At 39.7% G+C, this 19852-nt stretch overlaps 1 protein-coding gene across 1 annotated transcript in view; it reads right to left on the minus strand.

Moving 5' to 3' along the window:
• LOC126259376 (KICSTOR complex protein kaptin-like) overlaps positions 1-19852 on the minus strand; it is a 132065-nt gene that overhangs the window by 47209 nt on the left and 65004 nt on the right. Inside the window, exons 4-5 of the mRNA XM_049956125.1 lie at positions 10542-10708; positions 7952-8197 (exon numbers count right to left, since the gene is read on the minus strand). Of these exons, the coding sequence (XP_049812082.1) occupies positions 7952-8197; positions 10542-10708 (413 nt within the window). The remainder of the gene's footprint in view (positions 1-7951; positions 8198-10541; positions 10709-19852) is intronic.

Here is a 19852-nt window from a genome sequence, read left to right on the forward strand (position 1 = left end):
ATTTGAATTTGTCACATATATGTGAGAATATACAAATTGTATCTCGATTTCTAGGTCATGATATCATCGGTAAGAAGAATGAGTGTACCTCTTCACCTGCTTCTTCATTCACAAAGACCGACGTGTGAATAAAGCAAGCTATGTTTCATAGGAGTGATTTTTTCACTGTCATAATGTTTGACCTTAAAATATGTTCTAGGATTCTGCAACTGATGGCCGTTATCAATATTGGTCTGTGACTCTTTTACAACTTCTGTAAATTGAAGTGACCTCCACTTTCTTCCAGTTATGTGGGACTGATCACTACAAAACAGCCACTCATTTAAATAAGAGGGAAGACGTCACAGCATGTCCAACCTAAAATTTATAAGGAATTTCATTATGGTTTTGTCTCTTGTTTGCTTTATGTAAGCTAATTGTTTTTCAACATTAAGGAAGCATATTTCAAAATCTCTCATTAGTTAGTGTATGTACAGCAAGAAAAGATAAGTACAATAGTGTCCTTGTCTGAGAACCAGATGCCTCTAGTTTCAACATCAGACTTATGCAGGAGAGATCGGATGGAAGGCTTGAATAACTTCATTCACTTTAAATATGGTCAGAACTTTCTTGGGTTTTCTGACAGATTTTTGGCCAGTGTCTGACTATGTAAATCATTGTAGGCTTCATGATAGTCCTTCTTAGGCATGCACAAATTGCCATTACGTTTTCATTAGTTTTGTTGCATTTCTTTTGTTATGAGACTGCAGCTGTCTCCAAATGGTATAATCAAATCTAGGTGGTTCTCTGCATCTTTATCTAGATAGTGGTTGTTGATGTGTTTGAGTTGCAACCATAGCTGTTCTGTGTTTGGTGGATTTGAACTAAATGCTCTAATTTCAACTTTTAAGTAGGTTGTTAGCAACTGCCCTTCGGTTCAACCACACACAAATACTTCCCTAGATTTTTTTATTATCTTTTAGCCTTTGGTGATCACCATTTATGTCATAGCATCAGGATCACTAATATCTCTCTCATTGGTGACAATCTCAAAAAGACCAGTCTGTATATGTCCATGAGGTATAAAATATTTCTTCAGCATGCAACCTGTTGGAATAGTTGTTTCAGGCAGTTGTCTGACGAAATATTCAGTATTACTTCACAAGGTTATTTGTCCTTACTGGCAATATTATGTGCACAGTTTCCACAGTCAATAAAGACAAATCAGTCACCACCTACTACTATTATTATAGTCAAATAGTTTTAGATTCCAGGCAACAGACAATTTTGGTCCCAGCATTTGTTAAGAACTGCAGCTGACTGCAACTGCTCTATCAATTGCCCCCAGGATGGCAACTTCCACCTGGAAAACAGCTCCTCCTGGGATACACAATGAGGGCACAGATAACTTGTTCTCATCATGTGATGCTGTTTTACTAAGTGGGACCATCATATGTCAAATATTCAGTCTGCTTACACCTAAAAGCTGCTGTCTTATCTTTTGTTTCATTTTTAATGACCACATTGTCAATGAGGAATTAAAACCTAATATTCACTCATTTTCCCTTTTGTAGCTGCCTGAATCTTGATAAGAGGAGAGAATGCTGCTCACACACGAGAGTTAAGTTTCACTGGCTCTATCTCACCAGTATGAAAAAATGCCTCAAACCTATTCATTACAAGTATGAGTCCAGGCTTTTGACCACTTGCCACACACTACCTTCCCCATAAAACAGCTCCACGTCTGGGTACAATCTGCTAGCCACTGTCATGTGTTCTTTGTAGATGGCATCAGCAACATGATTTACTGATAAGTTTTCGGCACAATTGTGACAACAAGGGACAACCCTACCTCTCCACGACCCATACAGTTCACAGTGGCCACATAAAGCCAAATGCCAATGCAGTTCCCAGCAGTTCACAGAGAGTAGTCTACTCCCCATTAAGATCCTGGAACAGCCATAGCTCCCAGCTGTCTCTATTCATGATCCTAGCTCTTGCAAAGATAAAAAGAAGTAAAAAAAAAATGAAATCAAACACTAGTCTCTACTTACTTCCAAATAAAAAAACTGCAGAAAAAACTTTAACCGATGGCTGCTACCAGAGATGTTAGTGCTGATGCCTATGGATCTGCTGCATTGCTGTTAGTTAGTGGTCATTGGTTCAAACTGCCTCAGTCAACAGTGATACATATGGTAATGTTAAAATATGCTACTAAGTCAACTGTGTGTGACCTTAGCTCTTGTGAGCAGAAAAACAAGTAAAGAAATGAAAAAATAAACATGGGCCTAAAGCAGTCGTTGCTCACTTCCTAACAGAAGTATGTAAAATGGTAAACTATGTGTAATGCATAAAATTTAAATATGAGTGCTGCAAGAGACACTATGGGTAACTACTGCTGATGGCTTGAAATCTTGCACACTTTTTAGAGGTAGAGCACCAGCTTGGATTGGACAACAGTGGAGAAGAAAATTAGTCATGCTTTCAATGCGATGGTGATGGTGACTACGGCAGTGACACCTCATGCCATTGCATTACGGAGAAAGCTATAGCTGAACAATGACCCTCAAGATATCTGGCTATATTTTATTCAAATAATGCCTGGTTGTCTGTAAGTTACTTCACTGCAGAAACTATGAACTAGTTCAATGGGAAGTGCAGTGTTAAGTATGACTTTTTCTCTGTTTAATTATTACAAGGCACTTCACAGAAACTACTAAAAACTGTCTTTTGTTCTTATTACCTGTGATTATATTTAGAGGTTACACTATTGACTAATTTTCTTTATTTTAAATGTAGACAGAGTTCTTAACATGCCAAACAATTTAACAACACTGAAAATAATATTTTTTGTGATTATGATTTAATGTCCCTTTAACAACACTGAAAACAGTATTTTTTGTGATTATGATTTAATGTCCCTTTTGCCTAACTTTCACCACAGATGGAGAACTGACTGAGCTGTAAATGTTGGTGGAGCAAATCAAATTAATAATAATAATAATAATAATAATAATAATAATAAAGAGGCAGTCAAATGAAAATGAGATGGAAAAAAGTAGTAAAACCACTAATTATTTCATAAGTAACGATCATAACTGTTAATAAATTAATCCCACTGTGAGACAAGATAGAAAATGCCTTCATGGAAAAATGTCTGTGAGCCCACATGTTGCCAAGGTTGTTTCAACTAAGCTGCAGGCATTTTCTGGGAAGCCATTACACATTCCCCATACATTGCCCTGATCTCTCCCCAAGTGATTTCCATATTTTTGGAGCCCTGAAGAAAGACATTCACAGCCGTTGATTTGCTTTGGATGAAGAGGTTCGTGCCTGTGTACAATCATGGTTTCACAGCCAACCACAAACATTTTTCCATGAAGGCAATGACCATCTTGTCTCACAGTTGGATAAATGCATTAACAGTTACGGTGATTACTTTTGAAACAATAAACAGTTTACTTACTTTTTATCCATCATCTTATTCTCATTTGAAAGTTTCTAATAATAATAATTATTAGTATCACCATCATCATCCAGTGTGAGTTGTCAAACCCATCTGGTGTGTCCCCAGGTGGCAGATAGGGGAATGCCCGGCAGGTATGCAAGGTAGGTGGGAAATAAAATACCACCTGCAGACCAAAATGACAATCTAAATCAATGCTGCGTCTGACCCGGAGCAAGCGGCAGTATGGTCAGCGTCTGTTCACCAAGAGGTGCAGCTGCAACATGTGCTCTAGGAACTGACAATCCCTGGTGCTAACAAACCTAGTGGGCAACCAATGGACACCATTGCTTACAAGCAACTATGGCTCATGCAAATAATAACACCACCCCAGGTGGTAACCAATTCATCTGTCAACAGATGGCAACAGGGCATTCAGATTCTGGTGGACCCGGGCTTTCACAAATACAGAGAAAATCGGAGTTCTCTGGCAAACTCCCACTCAAGACAACAACATACTTAGGGACTCTCAACATTAACACACTCATGCAGCCTGGAAAGCTGCACAACCTAGTGACAGAACTCGATAGACAGAAGATTCTAATCCTTGTGCTCCAGGAGAGACATATCACAGACAAAGACACCATGGACTACGGCAAATACTGCATCTTCAAAAGCAAAACTGACAGATGTGTTGCCAAAGGCACTCTGCTACTGGGGATGGCTTTCATGGTTCACCAGACCATAGTCAAATCCATAAAAGAAGTTACACCAGTAAACAACCGACTGATGACTATGCAGGTTCACTGCGCCAACAAAAAGTACACACTGATCAATGCACATGCCCCCACTAACCAAAGTAACAAGACAGACCCAAAGAAAAATTCTGGTTGACACTCAAGAAAGTGATGTCCAGAATCCCCAGAGATGACTTCAAACTACTCCTGGGAGACTTAAATGCACAGATCGGCAAAAAAAACTGTTGTGACTGACAATTCACAAGGTTGATGACTGAACAACAAACAAAAGGTAACAATAACAAAGCCAGTAACAGTTTCCTAATTGAGGCAAACAAAAGTTCACTTCTAATTTTCCACAAAGGTTTGTGGTAACACACACACACACACACACACACACACACACACACACACTAGTAACAGTCCAATTCAGAGACGAAGGCGTAATCTTCTACGGTCGCAGTACACAAGGTTAGCATCAGGTGTGAACTGAACTTTGGGGCTGGTTCTAGCCACTAAATAGCTGTCTCCAGCCAATCAGGATTTGGCGTTGTGATACTTACTGCAGGCGGTGGCTCGAGCTCCCCCTGCAGGAAGCAGTGCTCAGAATGTCTGTTTCCATTATTTTGTATGTAAATAGCCGGTGTTTACCATGGTGCTTTTGGTATGCCTTGGGCATAGACAACCTCATCCTCTGTGGTGTAATATGGTTTGCCAGCCCTCAGGGGCTACCTTGGCTTCGGTATAACAAAAATGACACAAGAAAACAGTTGGAAATTATCCAGCACATAAATTTACTAACAAAAATGGCACACAGCTCATAGAGCTCTGTCAACAGAACAACCTCAAGCTCATGTTGACATTCCTCAGAAAGGACCCCAAAGAACAGAAAACCTGGCACTCACAAGTCCAGCAGTTAGGTGAGTTCCAAATTGACCATGTGGCAATCTCGTACCCAGTAAAGAAAGAGATCCACAATGTCCAGGTACACAGATGAGCCAATATTGGCTCGGATCATTACCTCACACGTGTCAAAGTCAAATTCACCCCAAAAAGAACTTTCAATAAGAAAACCCCTTTACCAAAATTTGACATAAAGAAGATTGCAGAGTCTGGAGTGAAAGAAGCCTGGGAAAAAGAACATTTAAATGAGGCAAAATCTCCACCAAAAAAACCACAGAAAAAGCACAAGCCCTCATTCCTCTGAAGAAGAACGCCACACACCCTTGGTGAGACACTGACAGTGAGAATGCACTCGTCACTAGGAAAGTTGAATACCAGAAATACAATAGCAAAAAATTCCCAGGAAATTTACAGGCCTTCAATGAAACCTCAGAAACAACCACAAAAAATGATCAGAAAAGCCAAGAGAAAATTCATGAAAGAACAGTTGAATTACATAGAGGACAACTTCCGTAACTGCAAGACAAGAGATTTCTACAGCACGTCTGCAGGCAAATCTGAGGATACACACCACTGAACCTCTGCTTCAGGAAAAGTGATGGAAAATCAGCACTGACAAATAATGATAATTGCAAGGTGCTGGCATAGTATTTTTCACTACTTCTGAATTGCCCAGAACCCACAGAGAGATTCCTAGAGGAAGAACTGACAGAGAAGCACCCCCGATACAAGAGGAGGTCCACAGACACATCCTCAAACTCAAAACCAACAGAACATTTGATGAAGACGGTATAGTGGCTGAACTACTGACAAACCTTGGACCAAACTCACTTGGAGAACTCACACAGATTATCACAGACATCTAGACATCAGAAAAGCTGCCAGATGCCTGGAAATGTGCACTGTTTCATCTATTACATAAAAAAGGCGACCATGCAGATGTAAACAATTAAAGGGGCATTTTCCTACTACATGTCACATATAAGAACCTTTCAGCTTGGCTATTCAAAAGGACACAGGACCAGATGAAACACAAGATTGGTGAGTACCAGGCAAGCTTCCGACCTGGTCACTCCTGCGCAGAACAAATCTTCAATTTGAAGACTATGCTGAAAATCAAAGCCCTCAGAAATATGCCAGTCATATGCACTTTTGTTGACTTTAAGAAAGCGTATGACTCCGTTGACTGCTAGTCACTGTTCAACATCCTATACAAACAAGGTCTGGACACTGTGGCTGATCAGACAGGCACTGACAAACACAATGTCAAAAGTGAAATTTAGGGGGGAAATCACTGAACCCTTTGGGACCAGGACAGGCACGCATCAAGGTGATTGTCTCTTATTACTCCTCTTCAACCTAGTGTTGGACAAAGTCATTAGGGCTACAGATTTCCATCCAAAAAACAGAGTTCTTCTGCACAAAATGCAACGTACTGAACTTAAACACACAATATGTCATGATCAACAGAGTAACAAATTTTAAACAGCTATGGGAAGTGCTCGAACTGACAGGAAAGGAGAAAATCATGTAGAACACCATGTTACTGAAGATGAAGAGAGCATTATACAAAACACAGGGTATCTAAAACAAAAAATGTCTGTCAAACTCCATCAAAATTCGTCATTGCAATACTGTAATCAAACCTGAGGTGCTATACGCCTGCGAAACACTGACACTACACACCAACGGCGACCTAGACAAGATCCTCACACAGGAAAGAAAAATTATCAAGAAAATTATTGGACCAAAACTTACAGACGAAGGATACTGGCCTCACTCAAGAGACACCACAGAAAAGTTGTCCAACATCGCAGCGGGAATCAGAAAAAGGCGACTAAAATTTTGTGGCCATATCAGCAGACTCCCACAGACCAGACTCACCAACCGAATACTCGGATACATACAGAGGCTCAAAACCAATACCCCTTCAACAGCACAAGTCAAAATTGATTTGGAAAAAGCACAAGTAGATTCAGCGGACATCACAGACAAAAGTATCTATAGACACAAGTGGGAAGTAATGTCAGAGAAGACAGCACCTAAAGCCCAAAGACCAAAGTGGACCGAAGAAAGGAAGAGGGCCTTTAATGAATGAGAACAGGAAGAATTGGTAGTCATAAATGCTTTGCTTGGTCTGATAGAGGCCTGTAACATGTGAATTAATAATAATAATAATAATAATAATAACAGTAATAATAATAACAATTTTAAAAACATCAAAAACATCTTTAAACAGGATGGCTAGATAGTCCAATATCTAATCTAATGTGCCATTTTATGAGTACTGTTTTAGTAAAGTCATCTTTCTGTTTAATCCTGTTCACATCTTGTTGCCAATTACTTATTCATAGCTTTAACACGGGTTATTTATACATTACAGTAATTGGATCACTCTTTTCTCTCTGTCACAGTTCTGCAGCGACCTGTGTGTCTGCCATGGCAATTTCACATCTACTTCTGTCCTACCTTGTTATCAACAATGGTGTTGTCAGTAACATCAATCAGTAACATTACACTTTTTTATCATAATTACCCTGGTAAGTACAACAGCATTTGTACTTCTTTCCAGCATTATATTATACTGATCTATCATATCAATGGAGGGAGCTTCCTTTTGGAACAAACACCTCATTACAAGACACATGCAAATGAACAAATGTAAGGATAAGTTAGTCCCAAGAAGACATAAGAATGTAAGCACTCACTTCTGACATCTTCCCTGTTGCTAATGTTACTGACAATACCATACACAGAACATGTATCTACTGGAAATGTCACTTAACATGCTACAGGGACTGCATCTGAAGCCCATTTCTTTACATCTTCAATGTACACATTTTATAAGATGAAGAGGAGAAATATGTATAATTTAGCAAATACTTACATATATACAACCGAAGGCTGCAAAGTGCTAGTTACAAGCAGATTAACTTGTGAATCTTCTGCAAGCTTTTCCTCTTCTTTTCCAAGAAATGATGGACACTGAACACTTGAATATCTATCAAACATACGGACAGAAGACACTGATCCTGCAAAACGAGCACTCCAACTAGTTATAACTTCTCTCTTTTGTGGATCAACAACTGATAACTTCATGTAACCACATTCACAACCATATGCTGTTAATCGTCTGGAACAACAAGCAGAAACAATTATTACTACAAGCAGTAAACAAAACTCTTAGTGAATGGCTTCATCTTCTTCATTTGCATATGATAGCCAGAAAATGTCTTAGAAGTAGTGAGAATTTAGTGTTAACACTGTATGGTAAAAATGAGTGTAATTTAGTGGGTACGTTTCAAACTACAAATTTAAATGACAGGGGACAGAAGTCTTCAGATGCAGAAGTAACTTTGGGTGTGCCCCAGGGGAGTGTTAAATATATATGATGTCATGATGCTAGAAAATTGTAGTCAAATACAGGAAGATCTGCACAGGATTGACACCTGATGCAAGGAACGGCAGCTAACTCTCGAGATAAACAAATGTAATGTGTAGCGAATACTTATCCAGAAAAACAGTTTAACGTATAATAACAAAATTGTAGAACAATCACTGGAAGCAGTTACTCTCATAAAATATCGAGGAGTATGCATATGGAGTGATTTGAAGTGGAACAGACTGAGTTTCATTGGAAGAATCCTCAGGAAATGTTATCCATCAACAAAGTCAGTAACTTACAACACACTCATTCAACCAATATTTGAAGATTAGTCATCAGTATGGAATCCGTATCAGATACAACTGATAGAAGAAATAGAGAAGATCCAAAGAACAGCAGTATGTTTCACTAAACGGTCATTTAGTGTGTGTGAAAGAGTAACGGAAATGCCCAGCCAATTCCAGTGGCAGATGATGCAAGAGAGGTGGCTGCATCACGGTACGGTCTGTTAAAGTTGTGCGAAGGTACATTCCTAGAAGAGTCAACCAATGTATTGCTTTGTTTTATATATATTTTGTGAAAAGTCCATTAGTGTAAAATTAGAAGAGATTTGAGCCCACAAGGAGGCTTTTTTCTCTTGTTTATCACTTCTTTCGCTTCCAACAAAGATTTGTTAATCTGAACAAATGCTAAGCTGCACTGTGGTTCGAAGTACACATTAAACTGTAAGTTATTTATTAAGTATGAGATAGATAGTGTATCTGATGAATTAGTGGGAAAAAATAAAAAAAGTTGAAAGCCGCAGCTGGCCACTAACAGCACCGAAAGCAATGCTACTGAGCAGCACAGGAATTCATGCAACACGATATTAAGCTGGTAGTTGTCTGCTGAGGATATTCATTAGTAATGTTCTTGGATGGAAATGTTACTAGATGCAAAAGCATTATGAAAAGTTATTACTTTATTTCTCACAGAATGAGAAAGCTCATTATAATCTGAACTTTTGGAAAGATATGCTGATCTATGTTAATGCTCAAAGGTAATGTATTTGACAAAGTGGAAATATTAGTCTAATACATTCAAAACTGCTCTAGCTGTTTTTTCCTACAGTACGTCATGGCGGCACACAATGGGTCTCATCATTCTTCATACAATAACATCACTAATACTTGTATGTGTTTGTATAAGTTATATGATGGAGAGTTCAACATGAGCAAGTGACGTCTCACACTTCATAAGCATATAAACTGAATATTCTTTACAAACAAAATCATTCTGAAATTATATTGTTGTTCCTGTGTCTTCGTGATTAAATGAAGGCAAGGACAACTTGAATGCAAGCATCAACAAAGTTACTGAGACAGAGAAACCAACATAATCGTACATCTATTCCAAAATATGGCACGTTAGGTTCAACAATATCTAGCTCTGAACAATGGCTAGTGTAGACATTCTCCTATGTCATTACAATACCATACTGGTGTCAAACTTATTAATGTTGAAATACTAGCTTACTCCTTTCTACGCATTTCGCACTGTTACTGGCTTCGCTATTACTAAAAACTTCACTGGATGTTGTATGTAGCTCATACGATACGCTGTAACCACATCTGTCAACATCACATACATACCCACAGTTCAGTTACACATGAAAATTTTTTGCTGCATATTAATTAAGCTGCATAGTAAAATACAACATAAAAGTAGAACACACAAATTATAGTTCACATTTAAAATTAGATATAGCAACACTAAACAAAACACTTTATATATAATTAAGCTGTGAAAACTAGTTGGCTGCACTGCCAGTATGTAACAGTAAGTACAACGAAGCAGTACCTCAGCCATTTTTTGCTAAAGTATAATTGTATTGTGTGACTGAAATAATTAAAAATCACACACTTGTTTGCTGCTGTCACTCAATTGAATGTCAGTATCCTTACCCCCATTGCAGAAGAAAACTTCCAACACACCTTGTTATCGGACCAGTTCGTATGTATGTAATATTTCACAAAGATATCTTACTATTCTGCCACCATGATGTTGCAGTCCCAGTTGTTAACAAGTATATTATGATAGAATTTTCACTTACTGTGTGTGTTCTTCATTATACCGAATATCCATCCACATTACAACACTTGGAATGTCTGAAAATTCAGGAAAATAGGTATCTACTTCAACTTGACTGTAGCAGTGGTTTACTCTGTCCTCTCGAAACACATGAATCTTGTTATCACTTCCAGATAATAACCATACAACCTTTAATAGAAAATATTTGGTGTTAAAGCTAACACTGAAATTGAAAACACTACACATTGATGACATATATATTCAAATGAAAGAAACTGATTTTGTTCATTAATTGTTTGTGTCACTGAGTCATTCATTCACATTCATTCATTCATTCATTCATTCACATTCCTCATCTAGGAAGAATATATGATTAAATTTGTATGTGATTTGAGGTCACAAAGTGAAAATTTTGGTGCACAGAGCTGTCACCTCTGGCAGCAACAATGGTTCACTCAAAAAGGCCTTGAGTCGAACAGAACTTGGATAGTAGATACAAGTAAGATTACGCCATGCTGCTTCAACTATGTTCCACAGTTAGCAGTTATAGCTACTGGCAAATGATTAGGCGCCAGTCTCTCAACAAACTGTGACCAGATGTTTTCAATGGGAGAGAGATCTGGAGAATATGCTGACCAGGGCAACAGTCATACACCCTCTATGTTGAGATAGGTCAAGGTAACATGCAGCCTTGCATTACCTTGTTGAAAGATAATGTTGTGGACACCTCGAATATGGTACGCTGCTACCAGCTTTAACATGTCAGAACTGTAACACCTGCTGTCCAAATTACGAACTATGTGAACCGTAAGCAATCATGTTGTGTACCCAATTGCACCCCATACCATCATGCCAGGTGCAAGGCCTATCTGATAATGTAAAATGCAATCTGGAAATGTTTGCTGTCCTCAGAGGCTCCACATGCAGTCACGTTTATCAAGACACTACGCAAAACTGAGACCTGGTCTGAAAAGACAGAGTGGTGCTTGTCTGTGTCCAGGGTGGTTGTTGTGTGCACCACTGTCACTGTGCCTCTGCTGGCGTGTCATGGGAAGCTGCTACAATGGTCATCACATGGTACTCCAGACACTGGATTCTTATCTTATTGCAAACTATTCCACTGACTGGCTTAAAATACATGAAGTGACAGTATGTTGGTGCATGACCAAGCAACAGTATGACTGTCCTCCTCGGTGGTGGTTGCATGGGCCGTAGAGATCTTGTGTTTTGTTGAGTATGAGCCTCCTGAACCTATCGATTTTATAGTCATGTGACAGTCACGGGGTCCGAGTTCGAATCCTGCTGCACAAATATCGTCAATTGTATCTCGCAGCAGTAACTACCATAACAACATGAAATGCTGAATCAAGTGGCAGTAGGAAAACACACACACACACACACACACACACACACACACACACACACACACAAAAAAAAAGCTTTCACTTGTGCAAGCTTTTGGAGCCAGTGGCTCCTCCTTCCAGCAGAAGGGTTGAAGTGGAAGGAAGAGGGGTGAAGGAAAAGGACTGGAGAGGTTTAGGAAAAGGGGTAGAGTTTTGAAAAGTCACCCAGAACCCCCAGGTCAGGGTGACTTACCAGACAGGATGAGAAGAAAAGACTTAGTACTCTGGAAGAGGGCACACACTGCCGCAGTAGAGAGAAGATGGATTCTGGGAACAATGCCTAGGCTGTAGCTATGCCACTTCTTCACAATATCCGTTCTTCTGTGAGAGCTAGTACTGAAGTGTGTGTAGGAGAACTTCTGGAATGTTTGAAGTAGGAGAAATGTACTGGTATAAATGAAGCTGTGGGTGCAGATCATTAGTTGTGCCTAGATAGTTTAGTCGATAATGGCATTGTCCATGTAAGACAAGGTTCTGTGTTGAAGTTATGGTCCAGTAAATGGTTTTGATCTGCCAGGAAGTTTTAAAACATTACACACTTTGCTGCAGAGTGAAAGATTCAGTCTGGGTTTTCATATTGTTTTGTATATATTCAAACAAAAGTGTCCCCCTGTCAAAACTTAAGTATAAATGCACTGATGCTGAATTAGCACAGACAACTGAACAGAGGTCATGCCATATTGCAAATCACAATCACAATATATTATAAAACATGTTTGTTATGGTATTAGTTAACTCTGTCAAAGTTTCAGTGAAACTTTAATGGGAGAAAGGTTGTTCAGTATTGTGCTGTAAGAATGTGAATAAACTTAATAAAAAGTAATTTTCTTTGCAATAAAGGAAAACATGTGTGTGGATTAATAAGGCTATTTACAAAAATGTAGTTGTTATACATACTTATGAATTCTACCTTAGTGGAAACTTAAATTCAGTGCAGATCCATCTATTTCCACGAGTTGAAGCGATCTTGCTGCTTAGCGACAAAGGGTCTAACGCAGGAGCGAGTACCACCCCTGGACTCTGCTGTAGATTTCCCCCCGGCTCTGTATGCGACTGTGGTCAGCGTGCAGTAAATACTTGTTGAAACAAAAAATTGACTATAACCAAGAAAAGGACTTCAAGATAAACCTAGCTTTGGCAAAGCTGTTAGAGCAACAATAGCTTCAAATGATGTTACAACAATAATTAGCAGCACGACAGGAGTGGCACTACCAGCAGACATAGCCTCAAGAGGAATGGCACTACCAGTAAATGGCAGTAAATGGCAACTTGAGTAGCCACCTCACGTTAGAAAACAGCAGCTAATGGTGCCATCCTAATCATTACTATCTCCACTTTGTCCACCCTGCATGGAATCGAAAGAGGACTGGGACATATATATATCTTCACTGCCTTCACTACTTCACAGCATTTAAAATAGTAGAAAGTGAGTTCCAGTGGACTTTTTTCTTACTGTAGCCTGAATTGCTCATGTTACTGCAAACCTTGCAACCATTAACGGATCCAATAATTCTGCCTTTTGAAGAGTTGTGTATCTTACTGGTAATTTATTACAGTCAACAGTGCCACGCGGTGTTCATCTGCCTACAGTTCAATCAACACTAAAAAGGTGTAGACCACTCATATGCAGTGTGGGTGGCCGATCTTCAGGGACTCAGTCAAAAATGTCAATTTGTCCATGACAACCTAGTATATATAACCTAGTATGCCAATCCATTTATTTGGGACTCAGAAATTTGATTCTCATAAGATGAACAGCCCCCCCATGAACCATGGACCTTGCCGTTGGTGGGGAGGCTTGCATGCCTCAGTGATACAGATAGCCGTACCATAGGTACAACCACAACGGAGGGGTATCTGTTGAGAGGCCAGACAAACGTGTGGTTCCTGAAGAGGAGCAGCAGCCTTTTCAGTAGTTGCAAGGGCAACAGTCCGGATGATTGACTGATCTGGCCTTGTAACAATAACCAAAACGGCCTTGCTGTGCTGGTACTGCGAACGGCTGAAAGCAAGGGGAAACTATGGCCGTAATTTTTCCCGAGGGCATGCAGCTTTACTGTATGATTAAATGATGATGGCGTCCTCTTGGGTAAAATATTCCGGAGGTAAAATAGTCCCCCATTCGGATCTCCGGGCGGGGACTACTCAACAGGATGTCGTTATCAGGAGAAAGAAAACTGGCGTTCTACGGATTGGAGCGTGGAATGTCAGGTTTCTTAATCGGGCAGGTAGGTTAGAAAATTTGAAAAGGGAAATGGATAGGTTAATGTTAGATATAGTGGGAATTAGTGAAGTTCGGTGGCAGGAGGAACAAGACTTCTGGTCAGGTGACTACAGGGTTATAAACACAAAGTCAAATAGGGGTAATGCAGGAGTAGGTTTAATAATGAATAGGAAAATAGGAACGCGGGTAAGCTACTACAAACAGCTTAGTGAACGCATTATTGTGGCCAAGATAGATACGAAGCCCACACCTACTACAGTAGTACAAGTTTATATGCCAACTAGCTCTGCGGAAGACGAAGAAATTGAAGAAATGTATGATGAAATAAAAGAAATTATTCAGATAGTGAAGGGAGACAAAAATTTAATAGCCATGGGTGACTGGAATTCGAGTGTAGGAAAAGGGAGAGAAGGAAACGTAGTAGGTGAATATGGATTGGGGCTAAGAAATGAAAGAGGAAGCCACCTGGTAGAATTTTGCACAGAGCACAACTTAATCATAGCTAACACTTGGTTTAAGAATCATGAAAGAAGGTTGTATACATGGAAGAATCCTGGAGATACTAAAAGGTATCAGATAGATTATATAATGGTAAGACAGAGAGTTAGGAACCAGGTTTTAAACTGTAAGACATTTCCAGGGGCAGATGTGGACTCTGACCACAATCTATTGGTTATGACCTGCAGATTAAAATGGAAGAAACTGCAGAAAGGTGGGAATTTAAGGAGATGGGACCTGGATAAACTGAAAGAACCAGAGGTTGTACAGAATTTCAGGGAGAGCATAAGGGAACAATTGACAGGAATGGGGGAAAGAAATACAGTAGAAGAAGAATGGGTAGCTTTGAGGGATGAAGTAGTGAAGGCAGCAGAGGATCAAATAGGTAAAAAGACGAGGGCTAGTAGAAATCCTTGGGTAACAGAAGAAATATTGAATTTAATTGATGAAAGGAGAAAATATAAAAATGCAGTAAATGAAGCAGGCAAAAAGGAATACAAACGTCTCAAAAATGAGATCGACAGGAAGTGCAAAATGGCTAAGCAGGGATGGCTAGAGGACAAATGTAAGGATGTAGAGGCTTATCTTACTAGGGGTAAGATAGATACTGCCTACAGGAAAATTAAAGAGACCTTTGGAGATAAGAGAACCACTTGTATGAATATCAAGAGCTCAGATGGAAACCCAGTTCTAAGCAAAGAAGGGAAAGCAGAAAGGTGGAAGGAGTATATAGAGAGTCTATACAAGGGCGATGTACTTGAGGACAATATTATGGAAATGGAAGAGGATGTAGATGAAGATGAAATGGGAGATACGATACTGCGTGAAGAGTTTGATAGAGCACTGAAAGACCTGAATCGAAACAAGGCCCCCGGAGTAGACAACATTCCATTGGAATTACTGGCGGCCTTGGGAGAGCCAGTCCTGACAAAACTCTACCATCTGGTGAGCAAGATGTATGAAACAGGCGAAATACCCTCAGACTTCAAGAAGAATATAATAATTCCAATCCCAAAGAAAGCAGGTGTTGACAGATGTGAAAATTACCGAACTATCGGTTTAATAAGCCACGGCTGCAAAATACTAACACGAATTCTTTACAGACGAATGGAAAAACTAGTAGAAGCCGACCTCGGGGAAGATCAGTTTGGATTCCGCAGAAATACTGGAACACGTGAGGCAATACTGACCTTACGACTCATCTTAGAAGAAAGATTAAGGAAAGGCAAACCTACGTTTCTAGCATTTGTAGACTTAGAGAAAGCTTTTGACAATGTTAACTGGAATACTCTCTTTCAAATTCTAAAGGTGGCAGGGGTAAAATACAGGGAGCAAAAGGCTATTTACAATTTGTACAGAAACCAGATGGCAGTTATAAGAGTCGAGGGACATGAAAGGGAAGCAGTTGTTGGGAAGGGAGTAAGACAGGGTTGTAGCCTCTCCCCGATGTTATTCAATCTGTATATTGAGCAAGCAGTAAAGGAAACAAAAGAAAAATTTGGAGTAGGTATTAAAATCCATGGAGAAGAAATAAAAACTTTGAGGTTTGCCGATGACATTGTAATTCTGTCAGAGACAGCAAAGGACTTGGAAGAGCAGTTGAACGGAATGGATGGTGTCTTGAAGGGAGGATATAAGATGAACATCAACAAAAGCAAAACGAGGATAATGGAATGTAGTCGAATTAAGTCGGGTGATGTTGAGGGTATTAGATTAGGAAATGAGACACTTAAAGTAGTAAAGGGGTTTTGCTATTTGGGGAGCAAAATAACTGATGATGGTCGAAGTAGAGAGGATATAAAATGTAGACTGGCAATGGCAAGGAAAGTGTTTCTGAAGAAGAGAAATTTGTTAACATCGAGTATAGATTTAAGTGTCAGGAAGTCATTTCTGAAAGTATTTGTATGGAGTGTAGCCATGTATGGAAGTGAAACATGGACGGTAAATAGTTTGGACAAGAAGAGAATAGAAGCTTTCGAAATGTGGTGTTACAGAAGAATGCTGAAGATTAGATGGGTAGATCACATAACTAATGAGGAGGTACTGAATAGGATTGGGGAGAAGAGGAGTTTGTGGCACAACTTGACCAGAAGAAGGGATTGGTAGGTAGGACATGTTCTGAGGCATCAAGGGATCACCAATTTAGTATTGGAGGGCAGCGTGGAGGGTAAAAATCGTAGGGGGAGACCAAGAGATGAATACACTAAGCAAATTCAGAAGGATGTAGGTTGCAGTAGGTACTGGGAGATGAAGAAGCTTGCACAGGATAGAGTAGCATGGAGAGCTGCATCAAACCAGTCTCAGGACTGAAGACCACAACAACAACAACAACAACAACAACAACAAGATGAACAGGTTTGCAATGAGGAATCAGAACTCCCGTACTTCACTTGGAAGGAATCCTATGCATTGCTCAACTATTCAAAGTTTTGCAAGCAGTTATGTTACCCATGGTGGTCTCCTTTGAACTAGCCCTGGTCAACCCCTGGAAACAGTATCAATCCCATCCCTCCTCAGAATCTTTCTGATCACCACATGGTGTGGCGTTAGACACTGGCACTAATCCCTCCCATCATGTGAAGACTGCTTCAAAATGAACCAATGATTCAAATGCCCTGTTGCCAGGAAATCTGTGCAAAATGTGGACACGAAGGGTATCTTGCTGTGGTGTGCCAGAGCAGTTACAGCTGTTTAGGTCTGTTAGGCCTCCCATCTGGGAAGCATGGATATAAACAACATAGGGTTGTGAATAGTGGACTCACTGAGACTGCCAATATCAAATCCTGGTCAAAAGAGTGATTTCAGCAGATATCAGTTACAAGAATGTCACTCAAAACCTAAACATCCTGGTAGTAAATTGCCTAGCAGTAGAGAATATTTTTGGGCTACATGTCTTTTCAGCTTTTGGGATTACTGTCACTGTAAACCTAGCATTGGACACGATTCAATTTCAGGTGCTAGAGGCAACCTGCAAAGAATTTTCTGTGATATTTTTATAGGGACTGGGGCTATTAATGCCTGCACTATCAGAGTGGTGCCATCCTGGATTGCCTTACACTTTCTGCTTATGGAGAAACTTACGAGTGAGTGCTATTCCTTGACTCTGTTCTGGATCACTGCTGGAGTCTGCATATAGCTATGGTGCATACTGTGGTGAGCATGCCATAAATGCTTGTTGAAACAGAAAAGCTACTGTCTTTAAAACTCCCCTTTTTTATCAATGACATTAATTTTGGGAGGGTGTTTTAACTACTCATAGCTGAATACAGTTGTCATTGCACCACAAAATTAATCTACATCTTTATTCCTCATTGCATAGGCTGAGTTCAGTATTTTGACTCCTTTCTGAATTTTCTTTCAGAAGGAATTACACAATGGCAAGCAACAAGCAGATCGAATATCTTCTGGATCTCGCCAAACACAGTGCTGTGAGGGCATTGTACAGTAAGTGACTTTCCATACCATCACAGAACTATGACCAGCAAAGTGCACCAGAATTGAATTGCTTCATTACTTTTAACCGCCTCTTCATGTTGAGATATAGGGGGTGGACAAAAACATGGAAACATCATAAACGCAATGCAGTATCACACATAATACAGTGTAGGAAAACCACACATTCAAAACAGCTTCCAGTCATCTTGGAGGGGAGAGATACAGGTCCTGCATTGTTTACGAGGGATCTTAAATCAATCTTCCTGCAGTGTATTTGGCAAGTTCAGGTAGTTATGCTGGAAGGGGATAGCAATCACACACCCTTTTCTCCAAAGTAGACCACAAAGGCTCAATAATATTGAGATCTGGTACCTGTGGTGGCCAGGGGAGATGTGACAATTCACTCCTGTGCTCACAAAACCAGTCCTGGATGATGCAAGCTGTGTGCACAGGGGCCCTGTCACCAAACAGCAAAGTCACTGATCCACCCTCCAATTCCCTGCCTCTGGAGCTCCCTTCGTGTTGTTTTGGTGCTGACAGAGTTAACAAATGTGACATTCAGTTCCGCAGCGACTTTTTCAGCATTTCAGCAGTCACCCTCTTATTTTTTGTCACAATCCTCTTCAATCACTGTGTGGCACAATCCCTTAACACACACTTTCATCTGTGTTGTGACTTAGAAGATGCTAGTTTTTCACTTTCCCTGTACGCGGTATAAATCTTCAATACAATGCCTGTTAAGACACCCAACACTTTATCTACCTTGCTTGTGGAACCACTCATCATATTAGCACTAAAAATTTGCCTGTGTTTGAATTCATGTAGTTCCAACATGTGCACTCACACATACACAGAACACTGTTCTGACCACGACTGACACTAACAACATACTGAAGACATTGCAGGGCTGACATTTGTGGTCAAATACAACAATGCAATCTGCAGGCTTGGCTAACATCTGCATTTATGTTCAAGCATGCATTTCTCATGGTGTTTCTGTATTTTTGTCCAATCCATGTAATTCTGTGACACTAATTGTAAACTAATTTTCTTGAGTAGAATAGTGAACACTTTCTTTCTCTTGTTTTAATGCTAAGTGGGCACAAACTCTGCTGAGAAGCTGAGAATTGTTTACCAGCACTATTGTCTGATGTGTCGTATTCAGTGCTCGAGATGATCTGGAATAGTGCAGGGGCTTGATATGGCTGATGTGAAAAAACTCACCCCCATCCTCACACAGATGGGGACATAGGAAGTGCTTTCAAGATCATTCCATATGCCTGATACCAATGGCAGGCAGTTTTTCATGCCATGGTTTTATAACCAAGTGACAGCAGCCTAGCAATAGATGAAAAACAATTACACGATATAGTGATCCCACTGAAGCTAAGGGAAAGACTTATGAAATGGAAATCAATACAATGAAAACAAAAGTAATGGCACTAGGAAGAAATAAAAAGGTAAAGATAATACTGAATGGAGAAGTATTAGAACATATGCAAAGTTTTAAGTACTGCAGAAGCATGATAGATAGAAATAGACTGGAAGAGCACCAAAGGAATTAAAATCCGAATAGCAATGCCAAAAGAGGCATTTTATAAGAAAAGGAGAATTTTCTGCACCAATATGTCAAAGAATTGGGGAGAAGGTATGGAAATGACATTTAAAGAAAAAGGAAAAAAAAGGGAACATTTATTAAGAAATAAAATCTTACTGAATGAGTATATAAAAAACTGTAGGGTACATTAGAACCAAAAAATGAAAGAAAGTATA

Source organism: Schistocerca nitens, chromosome 5, assembly GCF_023898315.1.
Source record: "Schistocerca nitens isolate TAMUIC-IGC-003100 chromosome 5, iqSchNite1.1, whole genome shotgun sequence".
In the NCBI taxonomy this organism is placed as follows: Eukaryota; Metazoa; Arthropoda; class Insecta; order Orthoptera; family Acrididae; genus Schistocerca; species Schistocerca nitens.